General features: G+C 43.7%; 1 protein-coding gene across 1 annotated transcript in view; it reads left to right on the top strand.

Annotated features, from left to right (window-relative positions):
- MORN1 (MORN repeat containing 1) overlaps positions 1-20,203 on the top strand; it is a 214,164-nt gene that overhangs the window by 120,932 nt on the left and 73,029 nt on the right. The window contains exons 10-11 of the mRNA XM_027855402.1: positions 8,718-8,875; positions 11,026-11,102. Of these exons, the coding sequence (XP_027711203.1) occupies positions 8,718-8,875; positions 11,026-11,102 (235 nt within the window). The remainder of the gene's footprint in view (positions 1-8,717; positions 8,876-11,025; positions 11,103-20,203) is intronic.

Here is a 20,203-nt window from a genome sequence, read left to right as displayed (position 1 = left end):
TAAAGCTCTTCACACACCCTGGCCCGTCTATTTTTCTAGGTTCATTGGACATTTCTGTTTTCCAGCTAAAGGGTCTTGTTTCTGTTCTCCCATGCGCCGTTCCATCTCCCATCTCTGCCTTTGCGTTGATTGTCTCCCAGGCCTGGAATAGAGTATCTCTTGACTTCTCTTCCTTTAAAACATATCAAGGGCCAAGGACCCCTTTCTTGATCCCCCAAACTACTTTTTATATTTTAACTACTTTGTAATGACTTGTATTTGTGTTTACTTTGTATTTAACTATTCATATTTACTTGTATTTATCTACTTTATATTTACACTGAATTTACTTATGTGTGTACTTTGTGCTTCCCTCATTAGCATGTAAATTTAATACAAATGGTTTCTTTTCATTCTTTGTACTTGTGTTTCCAGTGCCTAGAACGTGTTATTGTTGTTATTTCAGTCGTTTCAGCCATGTCTGACTCTTTGTGACCCCATTTTGGGTTTCCCTTGGCAAAGATACTGGAGTGGTTTGTCATTTCCTTCTCTAGTTTGTTTGACAGATAAGGAAACTGAGGCACACAGGGTGAAGTGACTTGGCTGGGATCACACTAGTGACACACTAGCATGTGTCTGAGGACATAATAGATGCTTAAATTCTTGGTGCTCGATTAGGTAGACGTGCAAGGGAAATTAGATTAGATGTCTTTTGAGGTCCCTTCTAACTCTTAAGATTCATGGTTCTGTGACCAAATTAGAGAGTCAGTGTGGAGTAGTGAATGGAGATCTGGTCTCAAAGCTAGAAAAACTTGGGTTCATGACCAGATGCTAACACCTACTGGCTATTTGACCCTGGGCAAGTGACTTAACCTCACAGTGTGTAATTAGTGCCACAGAATGTATGTTATAAATATATATACACACATATATATATAATGTATATATACCCCCTCCCCCTCCCCCCATCAAAAATAAAAGCCAGCTAGGTGGTCCAATGGATAGGGTGATGGTCCTGGAATCAGGAAGACCTGAGTTCAGATCCAACCTCAAACACTTACTAGCTACATGACCTTGGGCAAGCCACTTAACCCTATTGGCCTCAGTTTCCTCATCTATAACATGAGCTGGAGAAAGAAATGGCAAACTACTCCATTATCTCTCCCAAGAAGATCCCAAATGGGGTCATGAAAAGTCAGATACAACTGAAACCACTGAACACCAACAACTCAATAAATACTTGTTCCCTTCTCCTTCCTCTCCTTTGGAAAAAAGTTTCCAGTGCGGTGTCCAAGACTACTCTCTAGGACTAGAAGTCACTCACAGAGTAGACGCTGCACTGAATTGGTAGAGGGATCTTCCTCACCTGAAGTTCCCTTTTGGTGGATGAAGGGCTTGAGGTAGACCTTGAGTAAGATATGGACAGACAGAGAGGCAAAGAAAGGGGAATTTAGCCCAGAGAAGAGAACAAGCTGAGCATGCTGTGTACAGAGGCTGGAGGCATGATCAGCCTACTGCAGCACTTGCCAATGTTTTTTGTTTCTCAAACCCCTTTCAACAACACTACCACTTCCACCGACAATGACCAAGCATTGTGTCTCCCAACAGTAACTAAATAGACGACTCAAGATTTTTTTTAGATTTACTTATTAAGTGCTTAAAATGGTTATAAATAAAAAGTATAAAATTAAATTTTAAAGCTCTAAAATAAAATTTGTAATACAATTATAAATATAAAATTTTATTCTATCTATGGTAATGAAAATTCTAAATATGAAATTATAAAACTCTAATTATAAAATAATTACAAATATTTTATATGGGATGTTTTCTAAGAATTAAAAGTAATCCAACATTACCTCCTAAGCTTGCAATTATCTGTAAGATTTCATATTAAATATCTTTCTTTTATGAATTTTTTTATTATAAGTAACATTTTAATGAAATAAGTTACAACTTGGAAGATGTTTAACATAATATGATAATTACATGTAAATTTAATTTCACCATTGGACTTTTTTATTTGAAAAAAGGTTTACAATATTTGGCTCAACACCAGAGAAACACAGTCCTAAATCTGGTTTTGCACTGAGTTTATTTCTGTATTTTGGTTTAAAACAAGAATAAAGTGAAAATGCTTGCTCCTGCAATTCGTGGTGGAAAATGATAGAATTTTACAAGCTCTGTTGCTGAGAGATGGAAATTCATTTTTAAAATTTTCAGCTATGATGAAAATAAACATCTAGTAACAACATAAAATATTACTTTCCTACTGAATGACTGACCAGCGTTGCCAACCAGTTCATTTGAAAATCTGCTAGATGTGGGGCAGTAGGTGGCACAGTGGATAGAGCACCAGCCCTGGAGTCAGGAGGACTTGAGTTCAAATCCAGCCTCAGACACTTGACACTTACTACCTGTGTGACCCTAGGCAAGTCACTTAAACTCAAATGCCTCACAAAAAAAAAAAAGAAAAAAGAAAAAAAAGAAAATCCACTAGATAGAAAAATAGTAACATAATCGAAGGATAGGTTTAAATTGGAAAATAGCTTTAATAATGCAATGAAAGACAATTTTGTTTCTATAGAACATTTGTGATGGTTCATGATGGTTTCAAGATGGCTTGTAATGCAAGTGTCCAGGAATCATGATTTTCAAATGGAAACATTCATAACATTTTTATCACATGATTGCATAGCTGATGAGGTATTGAGGAACAAGGGAGATGCTCTGGTGCATTGTACAGAATGCAAATGAGGGTATGTGCATGTTTGACCATTGACTGGGAATCAGTTTGTGCTTGAATGTTGAACCCTTGGGGTGGTTTGGAAACAGTTTGATGACAGGTTGAGAGAATGCAAGAACATACTCTGCTTAGCAGCAGTCAGATTTGATGTAATTGCTGTGTGAACATTTAAATCATTGTGCCCATGATCATGATGGTTTCAAATTGCTAAAGATAAAAACCTATAATGCCTTAAATGTGCACATGCTTGTTGTCACAAAGGAAAAATACATTTGTAACATAATGAGCCACTAAATGGGAACCATTGACCTCCTGTAACAGGGTGGGGAGTTAATTTGTATTGTAGAAATCAGTGAGAAATTAGTTTGTAGAGAGAGAGTGGCAGCAGATTCTGGAAAGCCTTAGAAACCAGGCAAAGAGTTTTAAGTTATTAAGACAGAAGACAGTGAACATTTTAGTATTTTCAAGCAGAAGGTTGTTAGGATAAAGGTAACATTCTAGAGAGATTGGCCTATTCATGGTGTGCAGAATGGATTAAAGGGAGAAAAAATTGCTGCAGGATCCCTTCTTTTTCATCTCTTCCTTGAGAGATGTAGGAACAATTTTCTAGACAGAAATTACCCCACCCAGAGTCAAAACCTCATCAGTAAGCCTGTAATAAAAGTAGATTTTGCTTTGGGAAATGTTACCCTGGTCATTCTCTTGCTAGTGTAGACAGACTAAAAATAAGGAATGACCCAGCACTCTTTCCTTCTCTCACCCTTTGCTCTCAAGAAGTTAGAATGAGCACATTAAGCCCTTCCTGAGACCTGACCAGACTGGAATCAGAACACACTAATCAAAATTCAGATTGTTTTGGCAGTGTTTCCCAAATCAAAGTTCATTGTGATTAAGGTTTGTTAACATCATTGCTGCTACTTAAAAAATGATGAACTGTGCTCATCATTGGAGAAGGAGGTCCCTGTCCCTACTGGTCTCCATTTTGAAGTAAATAGGCATTCCTTACTGTGGTAGGCTGGCTCAGAATGATGGAGTTACTCATGCATTAGAAAACCCTGGGGGATCACCTAAGAACTGTCTTCAGCTGCAAGGCTGGTTTTCTGTAAAATGATGGAGTTTCTTTGAAACCCTCCCACCTACCCTTTTAGTCTTATTCTCCCTTCAAAAACCCTTTCCTCCCTCTCTCTCTCTGTTCTGAAGGCCATCCTGGTGAAGTCTTGTTCTCAGCTCGTTCTCATTTAATTCTTACTAAGGTAATGGGGATTCCCTATAGAGAAAGAAGCCTCTTACAGAGGTCAGAGTGCTAGACTTGGAGTCAGGAAAACCTGTGCTCAGTCTCACCTTTGATACCTACTGTATACCTGTAGGTAACTCACGTTACCTTTTTTCCCACATGGCTACCAACCCTTCATATGTAACCACTTAGAACTTGAAATGATTCATGGAATAGGAAATTCTCGGGGTTTCAGTAATGAAAGAAGAAATGCCAACCAGCAACAACAGCCCTCTTCTCTCTGTGACCAACCAGAAGGAATCTTGGACCCAAGGGAAAGGAAGAGACAAGTAAAAGGCTGTTCAGACCCCTCATGTCACAGAGACTTAGATCTCTGATGGTGGAATTGTGGGCAACGGATAAGAAGTAGAAAAGATACTTAGGGTAAGACGCTCAGCCTGCTTCCCCTAGAAGCTTACCGTGTTGTAGCTTCCCACCTTGTTAAGGTCGGCCCTGAAAGAAATTATTTTATGATGTGATCCTTTCAGTCTTTGGACAACCAGATGCTCTTTACCTTCCTTATACTGTCTATCTTGTGTGTTCTGATTCTATCTTATACATATATATATATGTGTGTGTGTGTGTGTATACGCACGTGTGATATATGTATATATATAAATATACATATAATATATATGATTCATCCATATCTCCCCCATTAAAATACAAGCTCCTTAATGGCAGGGCCTATTTTCAATTTTTCTTTGTGTCCTCAGTACTTTGCATAGTTCCCTGAAAATAATAATCATTTAATAAATGCTTATTTATGGGGCAGCTAGGTGGTGCCGTAGATAGAGCTCTGGCCTTGGAGTCAGGAGGACCTGAGTTCAAATGTGGCCTCAGACACTTGAAACTTACTAGCTGTGTGACCCTGGGCAAGTCACTTAACCCCAATTGCCTCACCAAAAATAATAAAATAAAATAAAATAAATGCTTATTTATTAAAACATGGGTCTGGGAGCCAAGATGGCAGAGTAAAGGCAGGGGCTCACTGAGCTCTCCCAAATTCTCCTCCAAACAACTTTAAAATAATACCTCAAAATGAATTGTGGAGTTGTAGAACCAATAAAAGGACCAGGTGAAACAATTTTCCAGTTCAAGTCAACTTAGAAGGTCAGCAGGAAAGGTCTGTCTCACTGGGGTGAGAATGGAGCACAGTCTTGAGCAGCTTTTTCCTGCATCTGCCCTGGGGGTGACTGAATCAGCAAAAGTGACTTCTAGAACTCTAGGCTCACAGACAGTAAGGGGGTTGGACAACTAGTCAGAAGGAGATTACAAGGGACCCTTCGCTGGCACCGGAGGCAGGACTCTGTTGCACTGCTTATACATGGTTCTGGGTCATAGTCCCAGGGCAAGGAGGAGCACTATCACTCTAGAGTATGCAGCTTCAGCAGAATGGGATCCTGGTAATAGTTCCAGAGTGAGAAAGAATACTTGTGATCATTCACAGACTAGAGCTCATAAACCAGGAGAGCAGTGACCACATCTCTCCTTAGATAATACTGCCTTGGAAGAACCGAAAACTAACAGACCCCCCCCCCAAACTAGCTCTGAAAACAGCAGCACCAAAAACCTGAAGCTTGGGACAGTGTCCCTGCCACTTTAGGAGTCGAGGCCAACTTTAACATAAAGTTAAAAGTCAAGAAATAAGCTGGAAAATGAGCAAACAACAACAACAAAAAGAACCTGACTATAGAAAGTTGCTATTGTGACAGGGAAGATCAAAACACAAACCCAAAGAAGACAGCAAAGTCAAAACTGCCATATCTAAAGCCTCAAAGAAAAATGTGAATTGGTCTCAGGCTATGGAAGAGTTCATAAAAGATTTTTAAAATGAAGTAAGAGAGGTAGATGAAAAATTGGAAGAGAAATGAGAGTGATGCAAGAAAATCGTGAAAAAAGAATTAACAGCTTGGTAAAGGAGACAGAAAAAAATACTGAAGAAAATAACATCTTAAAAAAAACAGAATAGGCCAAATGGAAAAGGAGATAAAAACTCACTAAAGAAAATAATTCCTTAAAAATTAGAATTGAGTAAGTGGAAGCTAATGACTCCATGAGGCATCAGGAAACAATAAAACAAAAGCAAAAGAATGAAAAAAGTAGAAGAAAATGTGAAATATCTCATTGGAAAAACAACTGACCTAGAAAATAGATCAAGGAAAGATAATTTAAGAATTATTAAGAATAAAGAGTCTAGACATCATATTTTAATAAATTATCAAAGAAAACTGCCCTGATATCCTAGAACCAAAGGGTAGAATAGAAATTGAAAGAATCCACCAATCCCAAAATGAAAACTCCCTGGAATATCATAGCCAAATTCTAGCACTCCCAGGTCAAGTAGAAAATATTGCAAGCAGCCAGAAAGAAACAATTCAAGTGTGGTGGAGCCACAGTCAGGATCAAAGATTTAGCATCTTCCACATTAAAGGAGTGGAGGGCTTGGAATATGATAGTCCAGATGGCAAAGGAGTTGGGATTACCACCAAGAATCACCTACCCAGAAAAACTGAATATAATTCTTTAGGGGGGAAATGGATATTTAATGAAATAGAGAAATTTCAAGCATTCCTTATGGAAAGACCAGAGCTGAATGGAAAATCTGACTTTCAAAATACAAGACTCAAAAGAAGCATAAAAAGGTAAACATTAGAGAGAAATCATAAGGGATTCAATAAGGTTAAACTTTTTACATCCCTGCTCAGGAAGATGATACTTATACCTCCTAAGAACTTTATCATTTCTGGGGCAGTTAAAAGGAGTATAAATAGACAGAGAGCACAGGTGTGAGTTGACAATGATGGGATGATATAAAAAAAGTAAAATCAAGGGGTGAGAAAGAGAGATGGACTGGGAGAAAAGGGGAAGGGAGAGGTAGAATGGGATAAATTATCTCACATAAAAGAGGCACCAAAAGAGCTTTTTACAGTGGAAGGGAAGATGGGGAAAGAAGGGGATGCAACTGAACCTTGCTCTTATCAGAATTGGCTATAGAAGGAATAACATACATACTCACTTGGGTATAGAATCTGCCTTGTCTTATGGGGAAGTAGGAGGGGAAGAGGATAAGAGAAAGGGGGGTAATAGAAGGGAGGGCAGATTAGGGGAGGCAGTGGTCAGAAGCAAACACTTTTAAGGAGGGACAGGGTGAAAGGAGAGAGAAAGAGAAGGACAAACAGGAGACAAATGGGTTGGAGGGAAATACACAGTAATCATAACTGTGATAAAAAAAATTTCACAGCAAGTTTCTCTGATAAAGGCCTAAATTCTCAAATACACAGAGAACTGAGTCAAATTTATAAGAATATGAGTCATTCCCCAATTGATAAATGATCCAAAGACATGATCAAGTGGTCAAAGGTATGGATAAATGGTCAAAAGAAGTTTTCAGACAAAGGAATCAAAGCTATCTATAGTCATATGAAAAAAATGCGCTAAATCACTATTGATTAGAGAAATGCAAATTAAAAAAACTCTGAGGTACCATCTCACACCTATCAGATTGGATAATATGACTAAAAAGGAAAATGACAATGTTGAAGGGGATGTGGGAAAATTGGGATGCTAATGCACCGTTGGTGGAGTTGTAACTTGATTCAGTCATTCTGGAGAGCAATTTAGAACTTTGCCCAAAGGGCTATAAAATTGTGCATACCCTTTGACCCAGCAATACCACCTCTAGGGCTGTATCCTAAAGAGATTTTAAAAAACAAAGGAAAAGGACTTATACGTACAAAAATATTTATAGCAGCTTTTTCTGTGGTAGCAAAGAATTGGAAATTGAGGGGATGCCCATCAATTGGGGAATGTCTGAACAAGTTGCAGGATATGGTTGTAATGAAATACTATTGTGTTATAAGAAATGATGAACAGGATGGTTTCAGAAAAACCTGGAAAGACTAATATGAACTGATGCAAAGTGAAGTGAGCAGAACCAAGAGACTATTGTACAACCATGAATGACTTAGCTATTCTCAGCAATACAATGATCCAAGACAATTCTGAAGGACTCGTGATGAAAAATGCTATCCACCTCCAGAGAAAGAACTGATAAAGTCTGAAGGCAGATTGAAGCATACTTTTTTCACTTTTAAAATTTTTCTTGCTTTTTTTTTGTCTATGTTTTCTTTTACAACATTACTAAAATGGAAATATGTTTTGCATTACTACACATGTATAACCCATATCAAATTGCTTGCCTTCTTAAGGAGGAGGGAAGAGAGGCAATAGAATTTAACTCAGAATTTTTAAAAAATTAATGTTAAAATTGTTTTTACATTTAATTGGAAAGAATAAAATATTTAAAATAAAGAAGAAGAAAAAAAAAAGAAACATGGGTCTGCCTCCCACATGCTAAATTTCACTCTTTGATAGTTTTCCAGAATAGTCCCAGAATGCTCACCTCTATAGCTGTAAGGGGCAATTTGGCCCAATCAGATGGCCTCAAAATCAAAGTCACACACACACACACACACACACACACACACACTCACACTCACACTCACATTCACACAAAGCCACATCATTCTCCAGGCTGACAACTGACAAGGTTATAGACCAGTTGGTAGAACATGAATCGGTCCTTCTCCAGGGCATATTGCCTTGGCAACAGACATCAGTTTACCGAAAGAAGACATCTCCGCTCCTTCCTTGAAATACTCTTTCTGACCTTTGGGATTCATTTCTTAGAAACCATTTCTTTCTTCTTTTTCCTAGAAGAACCTCATCTGACCTCAAGCTTGAGAAACCAGACTTTTTCTTCTCCACATTATCAACAAGTCAATCATGGCTGTGCTGAATTTCGTAACATCTCTCTTGCAGCTCCTCCCCCAGAATACTATCCCATCATGTTCTTGGGTAGCCTCCCCAACAAGGTAACAGATGCTTGTTGAAAGCTTTTATTTCGTATTGGCCCTCCCACCTTGTTGCCATGCAGCCTGTACCATGGGCTCACGCTCTCCCTTAGGTGGTACTCAGTGAGAATGTGTTGATTGATGGGCAATGCAGAATCACAGAATCTACATTGTCTAGTCCCTGACCCCAGGCCTACATCTGAACCAGTTCTTGGTGGACACATAGACACTCCAGACACACAGATTGTGCTGTCATCAAGGCACTGTAATCCAAGAACACTGCAAGATTTGTTGTTGGGTTATTCGGTCATGTCCAGTTTTCTTGGCAAAGAATACTAGAATGGCTTGCCATTTCCTTCTCCATTGTGTCTCCATTTTACAGATGAGGAGCTGAGGCAGATTGGGATAGTAAGATTAAATGACTTCCCCAGGGTTACACATCTAGTAAGTGTCTGAGTCTGGATTTGAACTCAGATCTTACTGGCTCCAAGCCTGGTGCTCTATCCACCGCACCACCTTGCTACCCCTCTGCGAGACTTATCTACCTATAATATCCTTCCCAACAGTCTGCTACTGTCCCTGAAATTTTTAGCGAGACGCACAAATTTAGAGAATCCACCCCAAATGTTCACATGGACTCTTTGTGCCCGACCTGTGGTAGAGCCTTCTGAGCTCCTACTGGTCAGATCAGCCCCAGTAGGACACACAGTACCTCGACCCCAGCATAGTGATGTCATTTGGTCCTCTTACGGAACGAAGGACAACAACCAACCAACCTTCTCTGGACCGAGGTATTTTCTCCCAAAGACCCCTGTGAAAATGCAGATTTATTTCCTGGAAATTTTGACCCATCAGTACTCACCAACCCATTAGCACAGATGGTTTCATTAAGATTCCCAGTAGACAACAAAACCCTGAGGGAAAAGGGAGAGGAGTGTGGAGTAGATGTGTTAGGATGGGAAGGAAAGGTGAGAAAGTGACAGAGCAGAGAACATCAATTAGTAAGCACTTATTAAGCACCTACTTTGTGCAAGGCACTCAGGGATACAAAGATAACGATGAAACAGTACCTGCCCTCAGGAAGCTTACATTCTATCAGGGAAGATAGCATGTAATAATAATAACTAGCATTTATATAGCATATATAAGTATATAGGGCAGCTGGGTGGCATAGTAGATGAAGCGCTGGGCCTAGGGTTAGGAAGAACTGAGTTCATATCTAGCCTCAGATACTTACTTGCTGGGGGGCCCTGGCCAAATCACTTCATCCTGTTTGCCTCAGTTTCCTCATCTGTAAAATGAGCTGGAGAAGGAAATGGCAAACCACTCCAGTATTTCTGCCAAGAAAACCTAAATAAGGTCACGAAGAGTCAGATAAGACTGAAACAACTCAACAACAACAATGTATAAGTATATGCAAAATAATGGTGAGATAATTTGGGGAACTATCAGGAAAGGATCAGGAAGGGCCTGACGTAGAAGGCAGAGCTTGAGCTGTGGATGAAATAAAGCATTCCAGAGGGGCAAGGGCGGGAAGGGGAGGAAGACTCTGGATGTGCTGGGAAGATGCCCTGGAGAGTGCATTGTGGGGGCAGGAGGAGGGCCTCAGTCAAGCACACTGGACAGCCCGTAGTCAAGAGAAGGGACCGGGGTCACCTTGAGAGGAAGGGAAGAAGGCATTTTTCAAGGTGGGGCTGCAGGCAGGCCACCTCCCCACGTTGGTTCCATCCGCTCTGGCCCCACATCCTGGGCAGATGCCTCTTTGGAGCCTTCCCCTACTAGGTTCTCCTGGTCCTCCTGTTCAGGGCTTCGTCACCACCCTCTGTCTCAGAGAAGAGGCAGAGGAGGTGCAGCAGCATTTGGCAGAGGTGGGGGAACTGCTGGTGGGTCTGTAGCTGTGGTCCTGGCATCCGGCCCCTCGGCCAGGCCTGGTGAGGAGGAGCACTGGGGGTGGGAGGGCAGAAGTGGGGCAAGGCAGCGTTCAGGGTTGTGTGCAGACAAGGTCAGAGCCAGGCAAACGATTACAGCCGCCCTATTTCTTGAAAGTTATTTCCATTTAAGGATTCTAAATTCAATCTGTTTTTGTCTCTGGCTCCTCTAAATGGTTTGCTTTGTTGTTTCCCTCCCCCCTTCCTCTGCCCTCCATCCTCACCCCTCCTTTCTACTTCTAGAAAGAAGACAAGCAGCCGCATGACATCCGATGTTCTGAGAAGACAGGGAAATCAAAGAAAAAGATTCCACAACGCAGGTACTGTGGGCTCTCTCACTCTCCCCATCACTCAGCTGGAGGCTGGTTTCTACTTAATGAGGTACTTTCCCTCCATAGATGGAGAGCCTGCTAACAGGTGTTTCTATTTGGGGAAATAGAACATTTCCTTCCAGACAATGACTGGCCTTCCGACAGCCCTCATTATCACACCTGCTCCATCCGTGCACCTGGTGGGCCCTGGAAATGTGCACCAGTCAGGCTGGTTAGCCCATCATGGCAATCTTTGAAGGGCTAAGTATAAGGCTGATGGGCTTGGTTTGCTTGCAGGGGGGACACATTACCGATCAAATGCTACTAGCCGTCTCTCCTTGGTGTTTTTAAGAAGTTTGGCCTGCTGGGTACCAAAGGCATGAATGAGTTTGGTTCAGTGGAGATCTCTGGGGGGAGATTCTGTAGCCCAGAATGTAAGCTCCCTAAGGCCTCCAGAGGCTGTGTTTTCCTCATCCTTTTCCCTCAGGCTGTCGGATGGAGCTGAATCTGGGGAGACGCCCAACAATGGGACCCCTTCACCTCTCTGCTTTCTTCCTGTCCCTACAAATAGGGATGTTGCTGTTAAGCACCCTCATGGGAAGTCTATAAAACATTGTGTAAAAATAGATTGGACAAAGGAAGTGATTTGTTTGGCTCTGAGCTCCAAGGCTGCTTTGGGTTGTAAGTTGTTTGTTTTAACCCTAGGCCATCTCACATGATAGGCAGCTAGGTGGTACAGTGGATAGAACTCTGGGCTTGGAAAGAGAAAGACTCATCTTCTTGAGCTCAAATCCAGCCATAGACACTTACTAGCTGTGTGACCCTGGGCAAGTCCCTTAACCCTGTTCTCTGTTTCCTCATTTGTGAAATGCCCTGAAGAAGGAAATGGCAAACCACTCCAGTATCTCTGCAAAGAAAACCCCAAAAGGGGCCATGAAGAGTTGGACACAACTGAAAAAAAAAAAAAGACCAAACAACAGCATCTCACATCCTATGCCAGAATTCCTAAAGCTTTAAGAGAAACCTGAAAGTTTCCTAGCCCAGCTTGGGAACGTTCCCACGAGGCTACAAACTGTTGCCAACTAGCTTTCAGAAAAGCCTATCTTTCTGTGGAAGCCATTGGCCAACAGGCACCTGGGCCCCAGGTACAAAAGGAGTCTTCTTAGGCAGGGGGTTGTGTGCCCTGGACCTCAGATAAGCTGGTGAATCACACTTTAAGTGCATAAAATAACATACGTAGCATTACAAAGAAATTACAATTATATTGAAATACAGTTGTCAAAATACATTTAAAAACAAGTTCGTGAATCCCAGATTAAGAATCCCTGCCTTAGAACACGCACATCAACTCATTCAGTCATTTCTAGGTGGCTGATGCTGCTGTTATTTGGAGACTCAGAGCACGTGACTAGTGTGTCCCAATTACCCGGATCCCCCAAATTGTGTGGGGCGGGCCACACAGATTGTCATCCACCCATGAAGTGGGAAAGAGGCCCCGAGTCCTTGCTAGCTTTCCCTTTTCCTCATTATAACACTGAGATCTTACTCAGAAATCCCCCTAAGACTCTAGGACAGGGTGGGAAACTTGAGGCCTCGAAGCCACATGTGGCCTTCTAGGTCCAAATCAAAGGGCCACACTTGAGGACCTAGAGGGCCACATGTGGCCTCGAGGCCACAGGTTCCCCACCCCTGCGTTAGCAAGTATGACCCTTTAAGAGACACCCTCATGAAAGCAGAGATCTGGTTGCTCCAAATAAGACTTTTAAAAAAAGAAAAGAACAAGTTAATGGAGATTATCTTCCTGTATGATTCCAAGTGAGACCCTTCCCCACCCTTGGCCTCAATCTCCATCATCTCTATCAATAAAAACCTAAAAATTCTTTCACTCCATGCCTCACAGGGCTGTTGGAGTGGGGGTTGGGGTGGGAAGTGCTTTATAAACCTTAAAAATCTATCAAAATGGGAATTATTACCCCAAGAGAGCATATGATCAGTCTTTCTTAGAAATTAGAGACCCAAAAAAGTATCCTTTTTTTCCCACAGAAGTAAACAAGGGTATTTTTGTTGCTTATATCTCTAACATTATATTACCTGAAAAAAAAAAGTTTCAAGGTTTGTTGTTTGAAGTCTTTGTATTTTTGCTTAAAAAAAAAAAAAAGTATTTGGCCTGCTATCAATATTCTCATTTCTTCAGAAGACCTAAGGTGGAGAATCCAGTTCCACTTGCCTTAAGAAAACAGGAAGTGTAAATGCCACCCTCCCACACACACAACTAAATCCCCCACCCCAACCCTGACCCCGGAACTTGACTATAGAGCTCGAGGGTTCTTTTGGCATCCCTGACAATGGGGTCAACGGAGCATCTTGTTTCCCAAGCGCTGGGTAATCTTGAAATCGCCCTCTTTGCCAACTTGAAACCTTTCCTGGGGTTTCCCACAAGGGTGTGGAATAAAGGAAGCAGGCAATCTGAAAGGCCACCTTCCTAGCAGCAAATACCAGACGAAACAAGCCCCAGAGAGGGCAGCCCATGGCTAGCCTGTTCATTCCTGAGCTTTTCACAAGGAGAAGAATGACTGACAAATAAGGCTGCCGGGACACAGAGAGAACACAGTTGGACGTTTGTACTGAAATAAGGCCTGGTGCACGATACAAAGGGGTCAGAGGGACTCGCCGCTGAATCTTTCTCTCTTCTGATCAGCAGACGCTTGTCCGCTTGAGGAAAGAGGCGCAGCCTGGAGCAGGTGTCTGACTGTGCCATCTGCAAGGTGGGACATCTAGAAGCAATGGGCAGGGGTGGCAATAGCATTTGGGTTGCTTGAGCCTCTGCTGTCACCAAGGGTCCAGGTGTCTGTTCATTTGCTCTGAGTTCAGCCCTGGAGAGGTCTGTTAATGGGGCAGAATTTCTTTCCTGTCATGTTATCAGAGCAACACAAAGAGAACCCTAAGCCTCTTTGTTGGCTAACCCAAGACCCAGATCGTGAACAATCTGGCTGGCCACATGTAATCAGCTCCACTGAGATTAATGAGGAATGAAAACAGAAATCGTGAGAAATGCAAGCCTGCCCAGAGTCTTTCCTGGGGTTGATTAAAGGCAGAAGGAATATTCAGACACACTGGAACCTAGCCAACCGGCTAACATCATCTCCAAGCTAGGAAGTGTTTTCGTGGGGTAGATCAGAAGCCCAGCACAGTTTTCAGAAAGGAATTTTCTCTGTGGATCAGATCAGATTCCCCAGGCCAAGAGGAACATGATACAAAGTGCAGAAAACCTTCCAGGGTGGAGGCTAAGGACTCTTATCAGAAAGCGTTGGCAAAACCATGTCCGACGTAAGGTCATCCAAACGTGCTCACCAAATTTACTGCTCCTTCTTGATCGTAGTGCCATATATATGGCGCGGAAGGGACTGCAGAGGCCATTGATCCAACAACAGTCCTTATCAAGCACCTACTGTGTGTCGGGCACTGTGCGGGTCCAACCCCCTCAATTATTAGAGGTCTAGGGAAGTTAAGTGAATATCCCAAGGTTACAGAGTCCACACAGAGGCAGGTCTTCAATCCAGGTCCTGGCTTGTCTGACTTCAGAGATAATGTGACACAGATGGTATTAGTGAAGTGAGTTACTCTTAAGTTCTGTACTATTGGGTGACTTCAAGTGGGTTCATTCATTCATGTGATGAACACTTACTGAACACCTGGGGTGTATAGGGTATTCAGGAGGACCAGCACCTCTGGCATGAGGGCTTGCTGAGCTCTTGTCAGGGATGCTCATCCACCTTTTGTGTCCACCTGTCCCCCAGCTCTCTCTCACCTATGGCTCCAAAAAGCTGTAGCATGCTCAACAACCACACCCTGTCTCAGGGTATCTCAGCAGACAGACTAACCCAGACTGAGAGTAACTGATGGGCTTCAAACCTGCCAGTGAATTAGGGGATTGTCTACCCCAAGCATGGGAAGACTTCCTCCAGAGAAATGGGCGGGTGAAAATAATATGTTCCAACAGCCATGAAGGCAGCTGAAGCAGACTGTGTGGAGAGCTTAGAGCCTGGTCACTATCAAAGACGCCAAGGCCATTTACTACGTCCTGGGCCATCACCAGTCATCTTGACTTTTGTCTTGCCACTGGACTTCAATGACTCTGGAAGAGAGAATGAGGCTGATAGCTTTGTGCAGCTCTGCCTCACTTCAATCCAGTTGATGCTTCAGTCAAGACATCGCCCCATGATATCATTGGTCCTCTTTGAAAATGAAGGTTGAGCAATAACTGAACATCTATTATATTAAAGGTGCTGGGCATGGGGGTGGGGGTAGGTGAGAGAACATATCACACACATACCTCCAGTTTAAAGAGAACCACATAATCCCAGATTTAGGAGACCACTATGTCATCCATTAGTCCACCATGGTCCATCATTTCTCTCCCACCCACCCTGCCATTCAAGTGACCCAGGGTTTCCAGCTCAAAGTTCAGTGGCTGTTATTGCGCTGGCTTTATTTTAGGAAGACTGGGGGCATAAGATTATAAAAATGTAGATTTAGAGCTTAAAGGGACCTTCGAAGTCATCACATCCAACTCCAACTTTTTACACTTGAAGAATTGTTTTGTGTTGTTCAGTCATGTCCCTTCTTGACCCCATTTGGGGTTTTCTCAACAAAGATACTGGAGAGGTTTGCCATTTCCTTCTTCAGCTCATTTCACAGATGAGGAAACTGAGGCAAACAAGGTTCAGGAACTTGCCCAGGGTCACACAGCTAGGATGTGTATGAGATTTGAACCCAGGTCTTGCTTACTCCAGATCTAGCGCTCTGTGCACTGTGACACCACCTAGCTGCCCTACAGACGAGGAAACAGAGACCTATGAAAGGTTATGTGGTTTGCCCAGAGTCACACAATCAGTAATTGTTTGAAGTAGGCTTAAATTCAGGTCTCCCAGACTCCAGGTCCAGTGCTCTGTCTAGTAAAATATCCCGCCCCCAGCACTTACTACCTGGGTGACCTTGGGCGCATCACTCAACCTCTAGGGTCTCAGTTAGACTCATTACCTCTGAGGTCTCTTCCAGCTTTCTGATCTTCTCTGATCCTATGGCCTCAGAACTACCACTTTCCATCCCTGGGCCTCAGTTTCCTTATCTGTAAAATGGGTCGTGGACTAGCTCGCCCCGAGGACCCTTCTAGGTTAAGGAGCCTAAATCTTAAGGCAGGCTAGGTGAAGGGCTCAGGAGTCAGAAGAAGCCTCTCTCTGCCCATCAGATCACCCCTTGCCAACCTGATCAGAAGGAGTCTCTACTTTAGATGTTTACATTTGGAGAGACAGTGGCCCAAAGCCCTCTCTCATTATAGGACTTTTCCCTTGAAGAATCTTGTAGGGGTGGCCTTTCCCAGAGGAGGCCTCAGGAAACCTAATCTACCTGAAGTGCTTATGCAAATGGATTAGCTCTGATAGCCTCCCTCAGCCAGCTTCTTATCTTTCCTGTCTTATCTTTTTAAATATTTTACTTGAGTAAAGTGTTTGGGCTGCCAGTCTCTAGGAGGCTTGGGGTGGGGGTGGTGACTAGGGAGGGTGCAGCTTTGAAGCGGGGAAGGAGGTAGGCAGAGGCTACCCCGGGGAAGGTGAAGTTCTGGGAAAGCCAAGAGGGGGAAGGTGAAGTTCTGGGAAAGCCAAGAGGGAAGGAGGACTGAAAGAAGAGCTTTAAGGTTTCCTGCCCTCCCCCCTGCCCCCAGCCCAAACATCCCTGGGGCAAGAGCCTTCCTTGCTCAAGTCCAGGTGCCAAAGTGGTCAGAGCTTTGTGATCCTAGATCCAAATGAGGAAACCTAGCTCCCCTGGCCCCAGCCCCCACACTTCCTGCATAGAAGCTGGAGAGATGCTTTTCACAGGGAAGTGTCCAGAGAAAGGCAGGACAGCCTCACCCTCAGCCATCCAGGCCCTGTGCCAAGTGTGTCTTTGGCATTCTCTCACCTTCCTCTTCAGCACCACTTCAAATGAGATAATGTAGGCAAAGCACTTTGTAAACTGTAAGGCCCCATATAAATGTCAGCTATTTATCATGATTATTGTTGTTCCTTCCCTCTACCCCCAACCCTCAGACATCTGGACCCTCATGTCACCCTTCCGTGTCCCCACCCCTCTCAAGGCCTGACCCCCCAGCTGCACCTGGGCTTGGGGTCTGTCTTTCTCCCACAGCCCTGCATCTGAGCTAACTCAGTGCTGGCAGCTGGTATGGTGGAATGGCTCTGATAAACTCATTCCCAGTTAAGAGCTAAAATAGACTAATAGTCATCTCCTGAATTCATAAATGACAGGCACACTATAGTTCATAAAGTCCACGGCTTACATGGTCTCATCTAAACCTCACAGAAAGGACAGGAGCTGTTATCCTTCTTCCACAGGTGGTGAAACTGAGGCTGAGAAAGGGGTGATGACTTCCTAATAGTCATTAGCTAATGGCAGAGGGGGAACAGAACCCCTCTGGGGGTCTGTTGACTTTAAGCCCTGCATTCCGTCTAACACACCTCACTACTTCAAGCTTTGGCATTTCAATAGGATGCAGTCCCTAACCCTGAGGGAAGGAATATCTCTGAGGATGGAATTCAGACACCTTGGCAGAGCAGATGTTTCCTGGACACCCACGATCACCTATCATTGACTGCTCCTTGCTCTGCTTCCTTCTAAGCAGATGCATGGCAACCCAGTGTGACTGCTGAGCCCCCCTCCCCCCCACTTCTGGGCCCCTGGTGCCTAGACTTGGTTCCTGATCTCTCTCTAGCAAATCCTCCACCAAGCATGTTGTCTCAGTCTACCCTGCAGGGAACTTAGGTGGCCCTGGAATTATTTGTCCACTCCAGTCCAACAAACCAAGCCAAAAAGCACCTACTCTGCGCAAGACATATTTTTTTTTGAGGCAATCAGGGTTATGTGACTTGCCCAGACTCACACAGCTAATAAGTATCTGAATCTAGATTTGAACTCCAGTCCTTCTGAGTCCCGGCCCAGTGCTCTGTCCACTGCACCACCTAGCTGCACCCAAGAAACAAATTATTAACAGATTGCTGTCCAGCATCATTTGGAGAGGAAAGAACACCGACAACCAAGGAGATGGGGAAAAACTTCTTCCAGGAAATGACGGTTGAGCTGAACCTCAAAGGGAGCGGAGGATCAGACATCTCAGAGATGAAGAGTCAGGAGGCAAAAGTCCCAGAGGTGGGAGATGGAATTCCAAGTGCAGAGAACAAAGGGTTGGCCAGTTTCACTGGAACATAGAGGGGAAGAATGTGCACCAAGTCTACAAAAGCAGTGAAAAGCAGGTGCATTGGTATTGTAAAGGGAATCAGGAGCACTAGAGGTTTTTGAGCAGTAGAATAACAGGGTCAGACTTGTACTTTAGGAATATCATTTCATTAACTATATGGAAGATGGCTTGGGGGGGGGGGCGGGTGGGAGACTGGAAACCGAGATTCCTCTTAGCAGCCCACTACACTAGTCTAGGTGGGAGTCTGCGAGAGTATAAACCACTTTCTCTCTGTGTGGCTTTGGGCCTCAGTTCCTCTTGTGTAAAATGAAGGGGTCATATTTGATGGCCTCTAAGGTCTCTTCCAACTGCTGCTATGATGCTGTGACCTCCAGCAGTGGCCGTGTGAGTGAAGCCAAGGGGATCAAAGCAGGAGGTCAACATCACTTGCCTCTAAGACACTGGGACCTTTGCCAACATCCCATTGGTGTCCCAACCCAGAGCTGAGTTCTGTTCAATAGAAACATAGTTGTTGGGTGAAGCAGCGGAGAGCGTCCCACACCAAGGAGCTTCTCTGGATGGCGACAACATCAGAATGCCTGAGCAGATCATCCAGACAAGTCTCCTGACCTCGTGGTGGAGCCAGGGCCTGAAGCTGCCTCATCAACATCCGAGGTCCAGAGTCAGCATCACCAGTGCGTACTGGCTCCCCGAGGCCAATGAACAGCTGGCTAAACTGCTGGTATTGCGGACCTGAGGAGATGGACTGAGATCGGAGTGGGTAGTTCCTTTAGCTTTGGGGGGCTTTATGAAATACTGATCCAGTGTAAAGAGAGAAGCAAAGCCTGCTGGTTTGTCTCCTGCCTCCAGGCTTTCCTCCTCTAGCTCATTTATCCTCCACTCAGCTGTCAAATTGACCTTCCTAAAGCTAAGGTCTGACCACGTCACCCCACTGCTCAATGAGCTCCAGTGGCTCCTAATCACTTCCAGGATCTGAGATAAAATCCTCCGTTTGGAGTTCAGAGCCCTTCAGGCCTGACCCCTTTCTACTTTTCCGGTCTTATTGTACCTTCCTTCCCTCCATGTACCCCAAGACCCAGTGACCTTGGTCACTGCTATTCCTGGCACAGGACATTCTTTCTCCTGACTCTGGATATTTTCAATGACTGCCCCTCATGTCTGGGATTCTCTCCCTCCTCATTACCACCTCTTGGCTTCATTCAAGCCTTAACTAAAGTCTCTTGGGCAACTAGATGGTGTAGTGGATAGAGCAGTGGCCTTGGAGTGAGCAGGACCTGAGTTCAAATCCAGCCTCAGACACTTAGTAGCTGTGTGACCCTGGCCAAGTCATTAAACCCTGTTTGCCTCAGTTTCCTCATCTGTAAAATGAACTGGAGAAGGAAATGGCAAACCAGTCCAGTATCTTTGCCAAGAAAACCCCAAGTGGGGTTATGGAAAGTCAGACGCTACTAAAAAGACTGAACAACAACCCTAATGTCCCACCTTGCATGTGAAGTCTTTCCTGATCCCCCTAAATGTTCGTGCCTTTCCTCTGAGATTACTGCTACTATCTTTTTTTGTACTTAGTTGTTTTTCTATTGATTCTCTCTTTAGTCTGTGAGCTTTTGGAGAATCTCCAGTCTCTCCAGTGCTTAGCACAGTTTCTGGCACACAGAAGGGGCTTAATAAGTGCACGTGGACCGTCAAAAGGAGTTTGTCAAAAGTGTGCTTGAGCAGAAAGAGCATCAGGCTGGAATTCAGCAGAACTCCATTTGAGTGTGATGCCACTGACTTTGGCACACCCTTAACAGAAATTAGAAGGGCCTGTTTCCTCCTCTGTGATATGAGGGATTCAGTGACATATAGAAGATTGCTTCAGTTTTGC

Source organism: Vombatus ursinus, unplaced genomic scaffold (genome assembly GCF_900497805.2).
Source record: "Vombatus ursinus unplaced genomic scaffold, bare-nosed wombat genome assembly UNPS02010822.1, whole genome shotgun sequence".
Lineage (NCBI taxonomy): Eukaryota > Metazoa > Chordata > Mammalia > Diprotodontia > Vombatidae > Vombatus > Vombatus ursinus.
Note: the sequence above shows the minus strand (reverse complement) of the source record. Positions and strands in the feature narration are given on the sequence as shown.